The sequence below is a fragment of the Archocentrus centrarchus genome, chromosome 17 (assembly GCF_007364275.1).
Source record: "Archocentrus centrarchus isolate MPI-CPG fArcCen1 chromosome 17, fArcCen1, whole genome shotgun sequence".
In the NCBI taxonomy this organism is placed as follows: domain Eukaryota; kingdom Metazoa; phylum Chordata; class Actinopteri; order Cichliformes; family Cichlidae; genus Archocentrus; species Archocentrus centrarchus.
The window spans coordinates 29155701-29177562 of NC_044362.1; the positions used below are offsets into that span (position 1 = coordinate 29155701).

General features: G+C 40.2%; 1 protein-coding gene across 1 annotated transcript; it reads left to right on the forward strand.

Moving 5' to 3' along the window:
• The first annotated feature begins 485 nt into the window (after positions 1-485).
• Positions 486-20764, forward strand: LOC115795622 (contactin-associated protein-like 4). The gene is made up of 8 exons (XM_030751612.1): positions 486-525; positions 3553-3792; positions 7979-8203; positions 9682-9815; positions 11837-11924; positions 17381-17599; positions 19298-19369; positions 20498-20764. The coding sequence occupies exons 1-8, from the start codon at positions 486-488 to the stop codon at positions 20692-20694; spliced, it is 1215 nt and encodes a 404-aa protein (XP_030607472.1). The 3' UTR covers positions 20695-20764.
• Positions 20765-21862: the final 1098 nt, after the last annotated feature.

Genomic DNA, 21862 nt, shown 5'->3' on the forward strand with positions numbered 1-21862 from the left:
ATATCCGTGTTTCATGCTGAGCTTTTCAGTCTTTTCTGTGCTGTCAAATATGTGGTTGAATCTCTCGCTGCTTCTGAGTTTAACTTCGCTTCTTCCTGCGTTTTGCTTTTTGAGTTCGGTGTTCGGGCTTGAACACGCGTCAGCTTTGATCTCCATTTCACTAATTAATTTCTATTCACTCTCATGTGGTCCCATATGTGCAGTATTACACAGGATCCAGAACTTATAGTAGAGACTGAAAATGTCTTGTTAGAGCTGATGCATTTTTGATGGTTATGAGGCTGAAATTCTCTTGAAGGTCTTATTCATAGCTCTCCTCCTTTGGTCAGAGGTGGAGTTTATCTGCATTTCAATTCTTTGATGTATGCTTTGATCTCCACAGCACAAATCCCTCATTATGCTGTTTTAAGTGTTTTCTTTAAGCAGCGTTTCCATTTGATGTGAAGAGTCTATAATCCTTGTTGGAGCTGAAGTTGTACGGCAGGATGTTTGCTGAGAACCCTCACTGCTCCGATGGCCTCCCTGGTAGGAGGGTTTGTTCTCTAATAACCTCTCCTTGCTGCTGTTTTATTGCTTTGATCAGAGGTGGTGGTCCTCAGGGATGCCTTTCTGCTCACCACTACAGTCACCTCTTTTACACTCACGCAGTGCCATTTAAAAAATTTCTAGTGGTACTAAAGCTTTTCTTTTGGCCGCCTGACAGAAGTGGAATAAGATATTTCAGACATCTGGGGCTCCTGATGTGACAAAGCTGAGTGGAGCGCTTAAAGCTCAGCTTAGAGATAGACATGACAAAGGTCGCGTTTAAATGTTCAGTCTGAAATTCGAGCAACTGTGTCAAAGGATTTCTTGAAAAAAAGATATATAAAAATCAAGAATAGCAGAGAACGATGACTCTCAATGTGCACTTTGTGAGAATTCAACTGTTTTTTGTGCATGGACAAAAATTCACTTTTCACTGACTGGATCAGTTTTTTAATAAATCTGAATTTACAATTAATTTACTTTGAACTATGACATTCTGTTTTGCCATCAAACATTGTTGTGAAGCATTCTGTTTCTGGCTTCATCTCTTCAAACAAACAAAGACTGAAGCTCTGTAGACTGTAGTACTCAGAGCCATAGGAAACCATAAAAGATAAAATATTCCTGATAAATGAAGCTGAAATAATTAAAACTGATTGTCATAACTGGAAAAATAAATAAATAAAATTCTAAACTTTGTGAATATCTCCCAGAGCTCTGATTAATGTTTGGTAAAAGGACTTTGTTTCTGGAACCTTTTAAAACTTTATTTAAAATTGCCAAACTTGTGTCCTCTTGGGAATTTGAAATCACTGCTGTATAATAGGCCACCTGTGAGTTGTAATTTTAATGCATTAATGTCAGTCACAGCTTGAGATTGTCATTTTAGTTCATTTTAGTTCTTTAAAAATTGACTTCACTTTCACTTATATATAAATACACAATATTGCCCAAACTGTTCCCTCGTCTCCCTTCACACGCACGTGAACTTGAGTGACATCCCATTTTTAATCCATACTGTTTAATGTGACATTAGCCCACCCTTTGCAGCTATAACAGCTTCAGCTCTTCTGGGAAGGCTTTCCACGAGTTTTAGGAGTGGTTATGGGAATTTTTGACCATTCTTCCAGAAGTGCATATGTGAGGTCACTGCTCTAGAATCCAGTGGCGGTGTGCTTTACACCACTGCATCTGACACTTGCATTGCGTTTGGTGATGTGAGGCTTGGATGCAACTGCTCAGTCATAGAAACCCATTCCATGAAGCTCTCTGTCTCAGTAATCTGGTACTTATGTGGTACTTGCAAATACAACCTCAGATGAACTACAAACATGACATTTTGCTCCAATCTCATTGTACATTCTGTACAATGACAATAAAGGCATTCTGTTCTATTCTATGTCAATACAGCTTACTGCTTTCCTAGAAATTCAGAGGGTGAGAAGAGCCAGGCGCTGCTGATGAAATGCACTTAATTAACTGATCATCAGCAAGTGTGTCTACATCTAAAGAGTGGGCCAGATTTCCTCCACAACAATGTGACAGAATGATAAAGTCATACAGAAAATGATGACTTAAGTTATTGCTGCTAACTGTGGTTCTTGTGGAGTCCAGGATGAAAATGTGTAACTTTTAAGGAATCATCTTAATAACAACACATGATTGTATGAAAATTTAATTTGTGATTTATTGTGCCATGTCCTCCACTCACATGGTGTAATGTATAATATAATTCCCAGCATGGGTCTAAACTACCATTTTTTACATGTGAAACTCTTTAATACAATATAATCATAATCTGAGAAGAAAGTATTCACATGGCAATCACAAAATTGCCTGAACAACATCGCTCATTTAGGGTCAAACATGTTGTTTTTGTCAGGATGTCCAGGTGGCAGCTTTTAATATGTGACTCCAATATCCTGATGATCTAGTTTCTAGTCAAAGCTTCAAAAGGAATTTTGTATCTGTGAAATGTTTTCATTTTACAATTTGTGGGTTTGGTAACATTTACAGTTTTTAATAAAAGTGTTTTCATATTGTATTAATTTGAATCACTATGCAGAAAACTGTGGTACAATAGCTGTGATTATAACACTGATTAACGTATGACTACACTTGAAGTCTGACCACTGCAGGGTTGCATTGTTATGCAAGTGAAGTCGGTAAGTGTCTGACCTCTTTGAGTGATTATTTAAAGAGTAACAGCTGAAAGGATGACAGTCTCTTCTTAATTATAGACATTTAAATCAAGAACAATTATTTCCAGGAGAGTGTGCAAGGATTAAAATGACTATTATGTTGTGTCAGAAACAAGTTTCGGATCATGTGTTGCTTTCCTGGTTTAATAATTTACGGCAGTTGAATCAGAACAAAGACCGGAGGCCCAGAGGAGGGTCTAGAGATCAGCGACTTACTGGTGTGAAAAGCTGCTGCTGAACAACAGGAAGTTGTCTCCTTCAAACTCTGAGAGTAAAAAGCTGCTGAGTTAGTGCCTTGAGCAAGGTAAAAGATTCACTCTGTCATCTATGCAGAAAACAGGGGTTGTCTTATTTCAGCTATGTGAACAATAGGTGACCATGTAAGATGTCAGAGAGAATGCATAATGTTGAAAACAAGGTTTGAACTTCTAAAGTACTGAAGTAAGCTTGTGTAATGTCCCGTTAGACTGTCAGACAGATGGATGATAAAAAGTTACGTCCCCCAAACTGTTTCCCACCTACAGTTTGTTGCCTCGTTGCTGTTTTATCATCGAGTCATTTCATAAAAACTGTTTTGACAGTTTGGAGCTTCCGGGGAAGCACAGGCGACATGTGGATCTGCTGTAGATGACAAGAGAAGCTGTCAACACATAAAGAAGTGAGAGAAGGGCTGAAACAAAGACTGCATGTCGTCATGCTGTAGTAGATCATTAGCTAAGCACAGGGAAATTTGTCTCCTCTTTGTTTTGGAGACTCTGGGTTTAGTTCAGTAATGTTTAAAATATTAATGCAATGCTAATGCCATGCACTCTTTTCTTGTTATCAGGAGGCACAGCATCCAGGCAGAAGGGCTTCCGGGGCTGTATCCGCTCTCTGCAGCTGAATGGCGTCACTCTGGACCTGGAGGAGAGGGCGAAGATCACACCAGGGGTTCAGCCTGGCTGCCCGGGTCACTGCAGCAGCTACGGCTCGCTCTGCCAGAACCAGGGACGCTGTGTGGAGAGAGCCAATGGCTTCCAGTGTGACTGCAGCCTGTCAGCACATGTTGGAGTCTTCTGCCAAACAGGTGAACACACACAGGAACACACATGGGGGGGGGGGGGGGTTATGTGGCCTGAGAACTTGACTGCACAAGCTTCTTTGTTAGAAAAACTGTTGCCACCACCCCTGGGTTGACTGTTTCTTCACTAGTTTTGCATTTGACTAGGGTCAAAGTTACCAATACCTGTATTAGTCCCACAATGGGGAAATTACAGTTAACAGAACACCCATCCAAGACATACAAACATAGAGACAAAAACACACACAGGGGAGACAGGTCACTGCTGGTAGAATGAGACCATACCTGGACTTTACAGAGGTTGCACAGGTTGTCCAATTCCTCCAGGATGGCATATCAATACATGCCATTGCCAGAAGGTTTGCTGTGTCTGCCAGCACAGTCTCAAGGGCACGGAGCAGGGAGAGCATGTCCGGCCTCATGTGGCAAGAGTATGCAGGCAGTTCCTGGAGGATGAAGGAATTGATACGATTGACTGTCCCCCACAGTCACCTGACCTAAATCCAACAGAACACCTCTGGGACATTATGCTTCGGTTCATCTGACATCCTTTAGTTCCTAACACCTTACCCAGTCCAAATCAGTATAGATATCAAGCATGATTTTTTTCCTGTTGGGATCTCATGTATTTTCAAAGTCTTCCTTTACTTTTTTGAGTAGTGCATATAGTGTCAGTCTTCCTTCTGTCCTGTGTCACATCATACTGTGTTCTGCCTGTCAGGCCTCCTGGTGTGTTTTTCTGCATTGTTGATTCGTTGGATTTTCTTTCTTGTATTCTGACCTTTGTTCTGAACTCTGTTTGAACTGCTTCTTCATCAGCCATAAATTTAAAAAAAAATCGCTTTTTTTGTTAATTCAGTCTGCTTCACACTTTCTGCATTTGGCCCAGACATTAACCCTATAAAGTTGATTCACTTGAAATCATGTTTCTGGCCAGCTAATGAATAGCAGGCCTGTATTCGCTCTGCTTTTAGCTCTCTTTTGATTTCCAAGAGTCAAGTCAGATAATTCTGGACAACAGTTGATCAATGAGCAACACTAAGACTGAATGAGTAGAGAACAAGTAAAGCATAACCAAAATAATTATCCTCAAAGCTTAATCCTGCAGTTTATAATAAATGCCTGCAAACTTTACAAGCTTCCCTTCACATTATTATAATTTGCTTCATTGTTAATATAAAAATACTGATCATATGAGCTCTTGGTTAATGCAAGGTTACTTGTCCGTAATGTAGTTTTATCCTCTAAACTTTATAGATGAATATATGGAGAAAAAAAAAACCTGTCCCTTTATCTGAGATTTAACAGGCTAACTTTTCAGATCCCAAACTCTTCTTTAATTCTGCCTGGATTCAAACCACCATCAAGCCAATCAGCTTGCTGGATAGTCCTGTGGTTATGTGCGATCTCTGCCTGCAGACAGAAGAAAACAGACGGCCAGTTGTTCTGAAGATCATTTGTTGCAACATGGTTGATCGCTGTGCCAGAATGCTAGACCTGCAGATAGGAAGTAAATAGGAGAGCACTTCAATACTTTAATAAAAGTCCCAAAGACAAGCATCCCATGTTCTTTAAATGTTAAAAACAGTTGTATTATTGCCAACATTTTGACTAAATATCTAACATTTGTCCAGATGCCCATGCATGGCTCTTCTGGTGCATATGTTTTTCATTGTGCATGGTGGGATGCACATTCCTTGATTTTTATATTAGCCAGAATCTTTTTATTCTGAGACATTTTCAGACCTATTAGTTAGCTGCTTTTGACTGGCTCAAAGAACACGGGTAAAGAAACCAAACAGCGGTCTTAAGGCACCCGGTTCTTCTGAAGGTTGGAAGAGCAGAATATAGGCACTGTGAAAACATGAAATAAGCCCCTCTTTGAGTAGCAGTAATAAAAACAGCCAACCATAGTTCTGTTTGAAAGAGAAAAGTACCAATTTTGGAGATCGCAAAGCATTTGATATTCAGAAGACAGAGTTTGGGTGGAGTTTTACTTCAGCGGTGCCACCTGCTTTGACCTCTTTCTAGAGGAGCTGTCTAAACTCTCTACAGCATGCTGCAGAGTGTCACATCATATATCCATCCCTTCCCTCAGCGTAGCTGCCTCATACAATCCACACACCAAGGTTAAAGGTATGTAGTTTAGTTTATTTCACCAAGAAGAGTCCTCACTGTGGAGATCCGTCCTAATTGTCTCTTTCTACATACAAAATTTGTCTTTTAGAGTCATTTCTAATAGAGAGAGGTGGAGTTCCTCAAGCTTATAGATTGAAAGTAGAAATACTGCTGAAGCACTTATAAGTTATAACTGCTGCCTGAAGGTTAAGAACCTGTATTTTACTAAAAGCGTTTTTCTGCTTGTATGCTACTCAATAATCATCAAGAAGTACTCAGCAGCCGTGTGGCATTAGTGGTTCGATGTAGCTAGTGACTGTTTGATATGGTTCAGGTCTATTTTTGTCATTTGTTTTTGATGTTAAAGTCACTAACAGTGCGTCATCACGTTGACCTTTGTGTTCTCCATTAGTTCGATAACTGAGTTCAGCCATCTCTCCTTTTTTAGCCCTTCACCCACTGAACACTGATATCTACTGATCTCCTACATCCTGCTGATGCGCTTTGTTTTTCTTTGTGAGTCATAGCGACACACTCTGATATATTAAAAGTTAATCTCTCTGTGGTTGGAAAATGAAACCAAGATATTCTAAAGACTAATTTCTGTAATTATAAAGTTTTGTCTTTCTAAGTAATAAGACATGAAAAATCCTTCCTACGCCACAGCCTTCATTTGAAGTTAATTAAAGTTAGAAAACTCCGTGGGGATCATTTTGTATATATTTATTGTTCTGCGCCTCAGAAATAATTTGTTTACCCTAGCATTATTGAAAGCAGAGCTAACACTTACAGTTTTCAAAGTAGAATTGTTTTCATGCAGGCTAAAAACTCAGGAAGTGGAGTTCTCAGATTCTTGCTAATACTCGAGCATTCAGCTGAAGATTAATTCATGGCAATTTTGATAACTGAAATTTTGGAGAAGTTTGGTAAACTGGTAAACTAAATATGGAGGGTCTCAAATGTGTCAGCTAGTTCAGGAGGGAACTTGAGCTGCACTGCATCATGCAGATGTAACATGCCTCACTCACATACAGTATAACATGTAACACACATGGATATCAAACCTGATGTAAAATTTCTCATGCCTTCCTCGTGTCATTGTCGCTGCACACATACAGTGTTGCTTGCTGTATCAACCCCTCCACCCTCCCACATCCACCTGTAGATTCTTGGAAATAATTTACTTATCACTCCCCAAGTTTTATGAATTTGTGGGGAGTGATGAGCTTGAAGCCTAGACACCAAAATCTAACTACTTCCTGCTGCTATTCTAAATCGCTTCAAACACGCACTGTATGGCTAAAATGAGAACATGCCAGCTTTTCAAGCACCTCAGGGTCACGTTCACGAGTCAGGAAAGAAGGCAGCAGTAGACTGACTGGTGCAGCATCTGCAGGGATGTCGATGCTGTGCAGGTCCCTTGTGGTTAACGGATAGCTGAGAGTGAAAGTGAAGCTGTCAATTTACCAGTTGGTCTATGTTCCTAACCTCGCCTATGACCACGAGCTGGGAGTATAGTGGCTTAAAGAATGATATTGTGGAAACAAGCCGCAGAAAAGAACTTCCTCCATAAGGTGTCTAGGCTCTTCCTTAGAGATGGTGTGAAAAGCTCACTCATTTGGAAGGGACTCAGAATAGAGCCGCTGCGCCTCCACACCGAAAGAAGCCAGCTGAGGTGGTTTAGGCATCTGAGTTGCCTCCAGGATGCCTCATAGGTGAGATGCTCAGGCATGCCCAAATGGGAGGAGACTCAGGGGACCCAGAACACACAGGAGAGAGAATGCCTCAGTGCCCCCCTCCCACCCCACCCCCGGTGCCCCCCCACCCTCCGTTTAGAAGAATGGGGGAATCAGATTGAGTTCCAGTGTCCTTTGATGCCTCTGAATGATGCTAACTTATGCAATGGTAGTTTTTAACTCATTGATGGTGACTTTTTCATAAGGTCATAGAAGGTCATACAATTGATGTTCACAACACCGAGATATACACCAATCATCAGCAGTAAATGATCAAATTTTAAACGTTTGAACAGCACTCTGAATGTTCACATATTTCCTCTTCTTCTGTCTGTCAGAGGTGTCAGCCAGCTTCAAGTCTGGAACTTCAGTCATGTACACCTTCAAGGAGCCCTACGAGCTGAGCAGGAACAGCAGCGCTCTGCCATCCTCCATCTACTCCGACCTGACGCTCAGAGGAGAGAACGTCTCCCTGAGCTTCAGGACGAACCAGAGTCCAGCTCTGCTGCTCTATGTCAGCTCCTACTACAGAGAATACCTGGCTCTGCTTATCAACAGGCATGGTACGAGGGACATTTTTTTTTTTGGAAGGAGTTGTTTCCCTTTTAATGGTCTCATCTCCCCCTGTCTTTTGGTTTCCTTCGTCTGTGATTCAAATGATCAGTCTTACCCCTGATTACTGTACTTTTAGTTTTCACAATTTTCAAGTTCTCAAATCTCAGAAAGTTTCTTTTTTGCCACTCGTCATCTTTCTCCCTAAACTTTCTCTAGTTTTTTGTTTTTTTTGCTTCTCCTTGATGCTCATCTCATTTTACCTCTCTTCTCCTCTCCTTTTGTTCTCTCTCCCATTCCTGACATCCTCTCCTGATTTTGACCTCCTTTCTTCCTCTGTGTCATCAGAATCTGTCAGATCACTCCTCTCTCTGGATTCGCCTCGTCAGCCTTTACCATTTTTCTGTACGTCCAGCTTTTCCAGCTATTAGGTTTTGTCTTAAGTTAAGAAGAAAGCATTTTCTCAACTTATCTCTGAGACCTGATGAGTGACACTGCAGGAATAAGGATTAGGTGGGCCGATAAAGGGTGGCAGGTCAGCGCACTTCTGAATGGAAAAGCCGAAAACATGCTGAAGTGTTTTCTTAACTTCTATGTGAAATAATTATGTTGTGAGTTTGACTTTTAAGAGTGGTACGAGGCACTTTGAGTTGAAAATTACATTTTCAGCATCCAGGAGTCTAATAAAATTGGCACTTTGCTGCTAGATTAGTTGTAAATGGAATTTTTTTTCTGGTGTTAATGACTCAGAGAATGCTGATGGACAGCAGGGCATTAAGGTTTGCTGCTGACCGTGGAGTCGTCAGGTAAATGCTCTTAAAATGAAGCGTCCAATTAAATCCCTGAGAGCTTTCTCTTGTTTGCCCTAAGATGGCTCATTTCTTTTTATCCTTGGCTGCAGTTAAACCCCCTCAGTCCAAGTACTGCTGCTTCACTTAAGGCTCCTTTTCTTTTTTTTAAAGAACACATTTATTGTTAATAGAGCGGTGGCAGGTACCTGGGGGTCTCTGATATTTCCTTTATTTCCACAGCACCTCAAAAAAGATATTGAGTTGTAATTGTGACCTTGTGATGTGATTTATTCACTTTTATTTATGGAAATATTGCACATTTGGGAAAAAACTTTACTTTTCAAAAACAATCTTTAATCTTCACTTTTTTGTTAAATCTCCAATTAATACGCTTGACTTAGATTAGTTCTGTTATTGATGAGGAATTAGAACTTATCTCCTTAATATGGAAATCTCAATTAATGGAACAACAACTTGTTTAAAGCATTGAGATATTTATGAAGGATTAAGTGTATGTGTGCCCTGCTGGCGAGGACTGCACAACGTAGCAAGGCCGAATTTCCAGGGTAAGAAAAATCTGCCTAATGCAGATGGTTTAAGCTGAAATCCTTCTTTGCGAAAGTGTAGTCCTGAGTGTTGTTGCTCCTTTCAGAGAGTGGCTTGATGAGTGTTTGTGTGTGTTTCTGTTGTGTGTGAAGATAAGCTGGAGGTGAGATACAAGCTGGACAGTAGCAGAGATGCTGAAGTGTTAAAGAGCAGCGTGAAGAGTGTGGCCAACGGACAGCTGCACACGGTTGCCATCAGGAGACTGACGGACTCTGTGTCTGTCCAGGTAAAACCACCTCATCAGCTCATAACATTGTTGCAGTTTGCACATCAGCAAACTACATAGAAATCCAGCAGACTCTATGCATCCAAAGGTCTTAGGCTATCTAAAAAAAACAAAGAAACATCCGGTGTTTCATTTAAAGCAGCTGCGAAGTTGTTGTTTTATTTTTTTTTTTTTTACAAAAAAACATCTTTGCAGGACAGATATATTCCATTTGCATAGTTAATGTGAATTATGTTGATGACTAGCCACTACTGTAGCAGCAACCCATTCACATTAGAAACCTTTGGCATTTACAGCATCTCACTTTCCACACAGAAAAAGGAGAAACACAGAAAACTTCACCTTTATTTTTCTCTTTTTCTTTTTTCTTTTGGTTGCACATACTGTGTGCAACCTTCACTTCATAACCCAGTCAGAAGTCTACAAACTGAAATTTCAGCAACATGGATCTTATACACTTGGGTGCACCAGAAAACACATCATACAAACAGGCCTCTGCTGCCACAACTGAACAAGAATTTAGTCTTTGCACCACACATTGATCAGTGAGTCATTTTATTCTGCATTTCCAGAATAGTTAGTTGATGTGGCTCATAGCTGTCACAGCAGTCACGTTGCAAGATAGATATGCTGAACAGCCACCGCTGAACTTCTCTTGCTGTGCAATCTCTATAATACCGTCATTTTGGGACCACAACCATAAAATATTGCCACGATTCTTTAACATTTGTCATCTTTCATCTGGAATTTCTAACTTTAAGGGACTGTTATGAAGATTTTTGTGCTTGTTGGCCATTTCTGGAAAAGAAATGCATCCTGAATAGCCCCTGTACTCAGGAGGATGTTTTTCAGTCATTCATCACACATAATTATGACTCAACAAATATATCTCCATTTGGGGTGTTTATGTCAATAACGCACAGCTGATGATATAAATTGTCTGGTCTTTTTTTAAACTTTCATGCAGTTAAATGCAGTCACTCTCATTTTGAGTCTAATTTATGTGCAAAGAAAGGGACTACAAACACAATAAACAAAGTTGGATTATTTTTATTTTCTAAAGATGTCATGATTGCATTGTTATCTTTATTATTTTACAGTAAATGATTGGTGAAAATACAGTATCATAATTTTGATGACCCAAATCGGATTTAACAGTCATGCAATTTGATTCACTTGCTAAAATGATTCCATAAATAATGCAATTTCATGCACTGCTGTGTTGTAAAAACCTGCTGCTGGTACGTCGACGATGTGCTGTTTGCATGTGCAGACAGAGGAGACGAGGTGTGAAGCTACTTAAGATAAACTTTTTTGTTCACGTTTGCAAATGAGGTGCTTATCTCAAGGGTAATAACACACACATGCACACACACACACACACACACACGAGCAGTTCTTGTGCGTACTGCACTACAGTATTAGGAAATCTGTGAGGAATCCTAGTCAGCAGTTTAGTTTCAACCCACAGCAGTTGGATGCAGCTACAGCAGGACAGCGCGGACAAACCGCCCATTAAAACAGCCACAGATGAAATATGAAGCATCTTCATCGTATCTGGATCTCCTGAATCTCCTATCTTGTTAACAAGAGCCTCAGATGATGTATGAGGTAAATTTTATCTAACCAGGAGGCAGCAGCCTGAATGCCTGTATAATTATCAACTGTGAGATAAATTACAAGGTGACCTTGTCTGGCGTGGGTGTAGCGTCATGATTCACTGTGTTGTGAGGCTATGAGGCACATCTCAGCTTATCAGTTTCCATCATATTGAATTGCTGTAGCATTAGCAGCATACAGTAGAGGTGTAAGGTGGCGGCTTTGTCTGGGGATATTTTAACAACTATTTATAACAAATATAGGTAAAATCCGAAGCACATTGAAAGTTCCTCTAGATGAACCATTTCTATCTTGGAGACTCTGTGAGACGTTTTTTTTTCTTGCCATATCTACCGCTAGAAGTCGCCAAAATTAAAATAAAACGTTCCACTTAAATTCTGGAACTAAATCTTTTCCTTCAGATTGATGAAAATGCCAGAGAAGACTTCAATCTGACATCCGACGGGGAATTCAACGCCGTCAAGTCGCTGGTGTTGGGCAGAGTGCACGGTAAGTGAGGAGCCTGTAAAAAGAGAGAAGAAGCCCTTTTAGTCAAAGAGCACTCAGACTCACACTCATTTGGATAACAGCTCTGGGGTGTTTGGCCTCATTTCACACTCAGCTTTGGAAAACTTAAAGAAATAAATGTAGCTTTAGCTGTTCTCAGCAAGCCTCATTATTCAGATTATTTGAAGGAAAAAAAAAAAAAAGAAGACTAAGGCAAAATAGAAAAATGTCTTTAATCACAACTTTAACCTGGAACTTCTCATATAGCTGCTCCAGGAACTGATGTCAAACTGGATATCAACTTTAACATGTGATTTTTGGTTTAGATGGCTACTGTTTCATAAGATCATACAATTACTCTACATAAATGCAGCGCCTCTGAGTGAGGTGATTATAGTTAATTAAAACTAAAACAGGGGTTTTTTTTGTTTTCAAAACTACCTAAAATAAAAATAAAAATACATGGGAAATATGTTTAATTTTAATGTTTGTCAATTATGGGGAAATCTGCCACTAAGGCAAGCTTAAGAAAAGTGCATGTATTTATTAATTCTGAAATATCATGACTGTAGGTATGACTCACTTGTCTTTACCTGTTGTGTTTGCACTTAAATCTTTTTAATTAATGTCATAGACTGTATTATTTCAAATAGACAAGTTAAGCTTTAACGTGCGTCACTCTCTTCACGTTACACAGTAAATACACTTCTCGTTTTGGCATGTCGATGCCATCGCCTGCTACTTCAACACCTCCACCACCCCAGCATCCAGCCATAGGCTCTTACTTACTTATCAAGTAGGGTCCCTAACCTAATGGCTCAAAAGGAACCCATCATGTAAAACGCCACAAGCAGCTGCCGCTCAACAAGCTTTTAATGATGAAAACATGCTTACTCAAAACAGACAAACAGAATTGGAAGAGAGGGGAGCCCCGGTTGTGAACCAACCACACAACGGGCCATCGGAGTCAGGCTTCCCCCTAAACTAATTCATTAACTAAACTAATAAAAAAAACCACAGTCATGCCGGTAACTCCCTCACAAACTGCATACAACAAACAGAGCTTTATGAGCAGCAGATGGGCGATGCTGATGGAGATCTGGTAGGAGAAGTAGGAGAGTGATGGAACTCCAGTTGCCGATCACCCAGGCTCCGCCTTCTCTGGGTTTATATCATGCTGCGATCCATCAGCAACCAATCAGCACTGGGGACAAAACAGAGAAGTGAGAGAGCAGGTTAACGAGGATGACAGTAATAACTGGACCAACACCCTGACCTGTAACACACTCCCCAGTTTTATATTTGTGAGGAGTGATAAGTTTGGGGCCATACACCAAACTGCTGCTCTGATGAATCAGTGTATACTGAGGGTATTTAAAAGTAGAATGTGAGGCTGTTCTGTGTTATTGTAGAGTCTGTACCTTACAATATAAAGCAGCTTGAGGTGACAGTTGTTGTGATTTTGGTGCTATATAAATAAAGCTGAATTGAATTGGATCCCTGAGTTGTTTGACTGCATAATAGTCAATGTTTCAAAAAAGAAATCTATGAGTTTTTAAGCAAACGATGTGGTATTAGTGTGCTCATGCTGGGGGTGATAAAATCAAGGCACCACAGGAGAAGTTTGGGAACCACTGCATAAGCATTATTGAAGATAAAGTCTGATGTGGCTGAGATGCTTGCACTTATTCAGTGTCTAAAACAGACAGGTTCATTGAATTATTTACTCATGACAGAAGATGCATTCCAAATAATTTTATTTATTTATGTATAGCCTATTTTTTAGCAGTGCACTTATGGGGATTATTAAAACCAATGTACACTCAAGTTCCCAGCTGCTTTTTTGTAACACACTAAAAAATAATGTAGTCTAATAATACCTATAGATAATATGCATTATAGACAAAAATATTGGGCCATGCCTCTTAACCTTTGAATTCAGGTGTTTTCAGTCACATTGCTACAGGTGTATAAAGTCAAGCACCTAAAATCAACTGGAAGTAACTCAGCAACAAAGTAAGAACCCAGCAGAGGGTTGGCGTAAAAGTCACCATCACTCTGCTGACTCAGTAACTGCAGAGTCTCAAACCTCCTCTGGCATTAACATCAGCACAAAAACAGTGCGCCAGGAGCTTTGTGGGTTTCCGTGCCCAAGTAGCTCCTGCAGGTGTAATGTGTAGGTGTCCACACAGAGTATGAAAGTTCATCTTATTGACTTAAATTATGAAAAAAAAACCCTTTCCCACAATACTTACATTCTTTGAGATGCACTAGTACATTAAAAAAATCAATGACTTGTCCCTAGTCCCTCTTTATAGTGAGATTTGAAAATACAATTGAAATTATAAAGCAGACAGTTAATAACAGCCTTATTACAATCTTTTAAATTTAGGACAGTTCTGTCTTACAAGAGAAAACACCATTTGGTTGAGAACTGAAGAAGCCTTTTGGATGAGAGGTGAAACGTCTTCAAGAAACAAAAAGAAGTCCAGTTGCCTTTTTTCAAGCTCCAGAGACTACTGTGACTACTGGATGACTGAGACTGAGAATCTACACAGACATGATGTACAACTTAGTTCAGTAAATAGAAAGTACAGAACACAAAGAGCTCGTTATTCATAATATCATAAAAAAGTTTAATAAGTAATATCTAAAATGAATGCAGGTGTTGTGATAGGTTGATAAATTTCCCTCAGCAAATAACAGCCAGCAGTTCAAAAATCAGGCCACAGAAACCTGCCTTTGCAGTAACGTATCCAGGATTACACCATGTTTCAATTAGTGACCCTTTTAGTGACCCTGATGTTATTGAAACCCACCAAATTCAATGCAAATGAAACGAAACACAACAATGCTGCATTTATGCAAATCACGGTAGTATTCGACAGCCTCTTTGTTGAATGTGCCACACTCTTTGACATTCACAAATTGGTACTCATTGCATTTTAATTACAGATATGGGCCGTCTGGTCCCGGTACAAGCATATGCTGGTGAGAAGGATAAGTAAAGGCTAGCTCTATGAAGAATATGGTGTTCATTTTTTAATGAAACTTTGTTTAATTCATACTTGCGGTCACTTTGCGCAAAGTAGTTGGCATTTTTTGTTGCCATTAATATGAATCGCATTGCACTTCCATCATTTTGTTCCTCCCGTTTCCATCAACAAGGCTCGGCTAAATATTCAGAGCACCTTCTCTGTATAACAGTGTATGCATAAAACAATACAGCACTGCAGACTTGAAAACACATGGTTCAGGCAACACACTATAATCTATACAACAACAAATGTCTGTACAAATGTAACAACCTCCAAGAACATAGCTTTAAAATGTATTTATAGTATAACTCATCAGCGTTATCACAGTGTGTACATGTAGTTATTTAAAAAATAGATGAAGACCTTTCTTCAAATGTGGTCTCTGCAAAGGTTCACCATCACTGGCAGGTGAGGTCAAAGCAGAACTGTGTTTCCTTTACACATGCACAGATTTTTACACCTGGAGGGGGGGAAAGATGCTCCCCCTCTCTGGGAGGGTTAAACCGCATCTTCATTGATCTCCTGTGCGTACTCCTGGACTGGAACCTGCAACAGTGTTGGGGTGAGAGAGAGATTGCCTCCGTCATGACTTATTCATGTTCTCCCTGAGCAGCTCCATCAAAGACAGGCTGAGATATAAGCTGTTAATAACAGGTGCTGAAAGGCTGCAGGCTGTGGTCACAGCTCTCTGATAAGACTCGGAGTCACAGCAGCATGCTGCCGGTTTAAAAGGTAGCGTGCTGCAATTAATAGTGAAACATGAGTCAGTCATATGAAATGCCTTTCACCTTCATGATGATGATCATAAGAAAATGTATAATTTTGCACAAGTCCAGTTTGTTTTAGAATGTGCGTGCCAGTATAAATCTTAACTGAAAAAAACTGTAGCAAAATCTGTAAAGGTTGAAAACAACATGTAAATCCACATGTAATGGAAGCCATGCGCTCACACCATCTAATTGCGCAGCTAATCCAAATTCCCTCGAGATCCTTTGTTTTTTCTGTATGCTGTAAAACTGCTCAGTGTAGCACAGTGGGTTTTAACCCTGTCATGTCAGCACGTGACCGGTCCTCCCCTCTGTCAAACCAGAAGAGGCAGGGAGCCAGATCAGGATCCAAAAGGCAGCAGGAAAGTGGATTTTCTGTCACTCCCCTCGAACCCTGTCATCCATCAGCCAAACTAATGGACCCGGAAGGAGTACACAGAAGCAAAGTGGGGGCAGAGAGGGAATGTAGTGTATCAGAGGAGCTTACAGGCTGCTGCAGTGTCTCCTGCTGCTCTCATCAACATGCAGATGTGTGCTGGTAAAACCGCAGTCACCTCTCAGTCATCTGAACAGATACTGATGCAGCTGCTTCCAGCATTAATGTGGGCTTTCACAGCTGCTGTTTACACTGCTGTGAAGGAGCAGAGGTGAATGATGGAGGGATTTAAGTCAATAAAATGAACAGATAGAGCTGGAGAGACTGCACGTGTCTCGTGGAATGATGGATGCAGACTTTAAAGCTGTGTGTTGTATTGACAGTGTGTGTGTGTGAGGTTATGTGTGTCCTTTTTACAGCCAGTGAGCTACCACTATTGTCCCAGTCTGATAACATGGGAATGTGACGCAGGATCAATGAGCCTGTCAGCGTTTGTCATGTTTTACTTTACAGATCACGAGGAGATAGAGAGAAAGCTTCTAAAAGATTAAACGATCAAAAACCAGAAGGGACTGAAAAAGTTTATTTTTAAAGTACCTTGATTTGATAAAACTCTGCTGGAAACCATGTCTTTTATATTTTTGAAGCTGTTTTTTTATTAGACACGTGGCTTTTTTTTTTTTTTTTTACCGTAAAGGGATTGGCTTACATTTGGGAAATACAGTTATTTTCTTTATCAATAACATTCAGATGAGAACATCAATAAAGAAGGAGATCTGTATGCTAATTCTAAAGCCAGTGCTAAAACCGAATTAAGATGAAGACGAAGTCTGGAAATAAGACAAAACAGGAAGGCCTGTCCACTGTGACATGCTGGTAAATGGTAAAACTACAGATTAAACATACAAGTTAAAGCTAACCGAGTGCCAAAAACAGATGCACTTTTCTTTGTGGCACTGTGTCATCCTTCTCACTAAACTGTTACCAAGAAAAGCAAAGATGTGCACTTCTCAAATACTCGTAGCGATGAGTTATATGTTCACGGGGCTTATTTCTCTGTCTCACATTGTAGTTGTACAATAGTTCACCCACAGCGAGCATGGCAAGGCTTCTCCTTGAGCGAGACTTTCTGGTTGATTTGTAAAGTAAGACTTTCCAACCATTATACAAGCACAGATCTGACGAGACAGAATTCTCAGAAATGAATTACATGGATGTCGGGGAAAAAAGACTTTTGATTCTTCTCATTTTAAGAGTTTGATATTTTCTCATTCCCAGAGTCCGATGACCTAGATCCAGACCTGGCCAGGCTGGCGTCCCTTGGTTTTACCGGCTGTCTGTCGGTGGTTCGCTTCAACGCCATTAGCCCTCTGAAAGCAGCACTTCTCCACCCAGACACCAGCCCTGTCATCATCACTGGACCTTTAGTCCAGTCTAACTGTGGCTCTGCGGCTTCAGCCAATCCCTATGCAGCTGAGAACACACACCACCTGTCAGGTAAGAAGGGAGGAGCCTCATCTGTACGATCTAGTAAGTCAGAAACACATATCTGTGAAGAATTTAGTTGTTTTGTGCTAATTAGATTGATCACAAAATAATTAGTCTTATATTTAAGTGTCAAAACCTAGTTTCACAAGTTGCTAGTTTTACTTTAGCTTTAATTGGGCCACTGCATCAAGTCTCTACATTTGTCTCACTGCCGGATGCCTAATGAAGCAACCAATTAACAAAACCATTTATAAATAAATTATCTTCAATAATTGGTCGGTAGCTTGGTATTTGTTGGTGTGAAGTAAAAACCTATATTAATGTATCTCACAGAACAGCAGCTGGGGTGGATGATGGGTGTGCAAAATGTCCAAAATCTGGGTTTGGCTTCGCTAACAAACAAACTTTGGTTAAGCTTGGAGAAATCTGTCAATCTCAAGCTTTTTTTTGTCTGTATTAGATTAAGACCATGGTGCTGTTGCTGCCTTTAAAACACAATTTTAAAAAGTCCCTTTGAGCAGATATCGCATCGTGCCGTGAATATTTTTGGAGAAAAGCATTGTCAGTGACCTTTGTGCTACTTAGTATCAACATGTTTGAGACATGACAGTTAATTACATTGACTGAAACAATTACATTAGCTGGTAAAGAACACACACCACATGCTGTTAAAAAGTAGTTGTGTATATATACACAATTTCTAAGAGATATTCTTGTTAAACTGTTTGGTACACAGGAATCCTCCAGCCAGAATTTATCATCCCAACAGAGGGTTGGTTCTTTGGGTCCAATCAAGCTGTCATATAGCCTGCTGTGTGCTTTGTAGCTTGGAGAAGGCATGATGTGCAGAGGGTGGGATGGGAGGTCAATAGAGGCTCAGCAGTGAATTCTTACCTCGTACCATGGCTGGAATGTTGTTTCATAAAAAACGACAGCCCAATTTTCTTGCACTGGAAATATTTGCCTTGCTGTATGAACTTTTGAATCACCCAGGGAGCTGTACTATAGCTCACTGCAGGCATTAATATTTCTGGAAAAATATATCAAACCCAAAAACCTTATTCAGAGGATACTTTTGCCCTTTCATTTTAAATGTGACTGCTGTTCTCGCTGCTCTAAATAGCTAAGTAGCTAGGCTAATCTAACCCTTTTAACATGATGGCAAATGTGCGAGAGCAGGTTAGAAGGCTAACCAAAGAAAAACGATGTCAGTGTCTGAGTGTGTTTGTTGTTGTTTTCTGTCATGGTTCTGTGTGTGCGTGCATTTGTGTCTATCTTCTTGATGGGAGCTGTTTTTGAAAGCTCTATTATGTCTCATTAAATGTGTACACCTTGTAGGGGAGACAAATGACAATGTGCTTGATAACATAATTAATTAGGACCACAGAGGGGAGTTACTGGTCTTGTTTTCATTCAGTTTTATATTCCTTCAGAATGTAAAAGTCTTCCTGGTCCAGTTTTCTGTATCCGCTCAAAATTATGATATTGTTACTGTTTCTCTAAATAGCCCTTCTTGTCTGTTTCTCTGGTCTGAGCTGTTTACTTCCTCTCAGTCTTCTATTCATCTACCTTACCTGGCTTTTCTATTAAACCTCTCTCCATCTCTTCTTTTAATTAATGTTACCCTTGGTCGGTTTTCCATCTATACTTGTGTGTATTTACGGCTTTTTCCCCCCTCTTTATCTCCTTTCTCTTTCTCTGCTGTAGATCAGTCTGGTTCGACAGGTTCAGGTCAACCTTTGATCAATGCCATTAGGACGGACTCGGCTCTTATTGGAGGTACTTTAAGCATAATTCACTATGCTGGAACATTTTCACCTTGTTTTGCTGTTGAACTTCTCTTGAACTGTGTGGGACTCAATATTTCTGCGATAAGGGGTTTTCTGCAAAGTTTGATATGCTGAGCAAAATATTTCATTTAAACTACATTAAATTATTCCTCCCCGTGTGCCCAGATTAATTTGAAATGAAGATTGATCCCAAAGTGTTCCTGTAAAGTTTTAGCAGGACAAACGTGAGACAGTCAAGTGGTTTAAAAGTGTCTATAGTCTGCACAAAGGACAGCGGAACTAACTGAACCTCTGCTGAAACTTTCACACTGTTATCTTCAAAAGTTTTGAAACCAAAGTAGTACAGTGCAAAATTGATTTCTGCTCTATTTTTGAATTCCAATTAGGTTAAACTTTCCCTGAATGAAGAAATGTGTCAAACGGCGGAGTTCAGCTGAGTGTGAATGTGTGAAATTCTCTTCAGTGTGTGCTGAAGTTAGATTAGAACAACCGGACTGCAGGGCAAAGAGCCGACTTACCCAGGAGAGATGGGCAGACAACGTGCTGTGAGACTGTGAGCACTGTGAAAGATTTACAAGTGAATTACAATATGGGTTCTATTCAGCTCATTGTCTAACCAAATGGGACTGTAGGTATCAGCCCTTTACTGCGGGGCATAAAATTATTACCAGCTTTCTTATGAAGACAGTGCTTTATGTTGTTGTAGAATAATTCCCCAGCATGTGTAGCCTTTGGTTCCCATTCTTTCCTTTACAATATGAAGCCAATAAAGATATGAGTAGGGCAATCTGTCACAGAAAGCAACACATTTGAAAGTGTGTGTCCAAAGGCTAAGCATGTTACTGTTATTGGCAAACTTACAGTTGCACTGCACAGAAATGTCTTTGGGTCAGTGCGGGCGGCGGCGTTGCAACAGCCCGCAAAAATAATGAAAACTTTATGATCATTTTTGGAGCATGTAGTTTGTGGTGCTTTTGAATTCTGTGCTGTGTTATTATGTCCACTTCACTGATTCAAATACTTAGTTTAATAAGTTTAAGTGCAGGCTACATAACATAACATAAAAGGCCCGTCTAATCCTGAATGTGTGAATCAGTAAATATCCTCTGCCCTGCAGGTGTCATCGCTGTTGTTATCTTTGTGGTTGTGACTGGACTGGCAATAACAGCCAGATTCCTCTACCGGAGAAAAGAGACATATCGAAACCAGCAGGTGAAGGGAGTCCAACAGGAGAACAGCCAGGATTTTCCCTTTAACAACCAGGCTGACTCCCAGAATGTCTCCAGTGAAAACCCAAAGGAGTATATTATTTAACCTGATGCCTGAATGCCTGATGAGATGGTGGTTTTTTGGAGATGAGGGTGCAGACCGGACTGTCCAATCATCCCTCAGGACTTCAGACTGCACACCGAGCCACAGCGCAGTGGTCCCACGCAATAGAGAACGCAAAAAAAGGAACAGTGCGCACAGTCTTTTACTGTATATTGTGTATATATATATTGAAGCAAACAGACTACAGTGCTGGACCTAAAAAGTGTTGACACCCTTGTTTCCACTACTATGAATATTAAAAAAAATGTATATGTCAGAAGTTATGTCTACAGCAATCTCTAGCTATTGTCACTCGGTCATATTCAAAAGTTGCAGGTATTTTGTGTTTTTATGTGTTGACTTAACGTGATTTCTTTATTCCAGTGAATCAGGGTGTTTGGAGTTATTTGGCTGATGGCACATTTTTATGAGGGTGATGAATGCTCGTTTGCTTAACTGGAAGTGGAAAAGTCTGTCCCGTAATCAGGCCCTCAGGAGGAGTACTTCTGTAAGTGCGGGCATTTGTTCATTTGTGATGCCTTTTTATTATGTGGGAAACTCTAGGAGAATAACAATTTAGAGGTTGTGGAGCCTTGAAACCCTCTTTAAAGGAAACCTGTGTGAGCTTGTAAAATTGTACATTGTCAGAGGGAATTCAGCTGACAAACATCCATGAACTGCCAGGCTTTTGTCAGCATGCCACTTATACATTTTGTTGTGAGTGATTTCTTTCCAGCCACGTTTTGCAAGAACAGATTTTTTTTTTTTTTTAATTTGTCCTTTTTAAGTGGCATCTTAAAAGTCAACAGTCTTGCTCACTCATGAATAAGCACATATTGCATTTGTACTGTTGGTATGCTGCAGTCCTGAAGATAAGAGATTTTTATACAGTAGGGATTGATTTTCTCCTTTCTTTCCTTTTCGGTCTCCTCTTTCCTCTCCTGAGCACACCACAACATTAAACTTTTTTCTATAGTTTGCTTGCATTTCAGAAAAAAAAAAAAAAGCTTTGTTTGCTCCTTTTATTAAGATTTTCTCCTCCCTGCTGCATTTTGCCTGCTCGGAGCACTGTCTCCCAACACTCTAAATGTCTGTGAGCGGGGACGTTTTTAACGCTGGCGATGGTGCTGCAGACTCTGTGACAGCGTGGCTGTCTGTCACCTCATTCACT

Bases quoted from the DNA above. Each gene is read 5' to 3' on its own strand.
- LOC115795622 (XM_030751612.1), top strand. From the start codon at position 486: ATGTTTGCTGAGAACCCTCACTGCTCCGATGGCCTCCCTG. The intron at 8,204-9,681 runs GTACGAGGGACA...TTGTGTGTGAAG, and splicing joins TCTGCTTATCAACAGGCATG to ATAAGCTGGAGGTGAGATAC. The intron at 19,370-20,497 runs GTACTTTAAGCA...TCTGCCCTGCAG, and splicing joins GGACTCGGCTCTTATTGGAG to GTGTCATCGCTGTTGTTATC.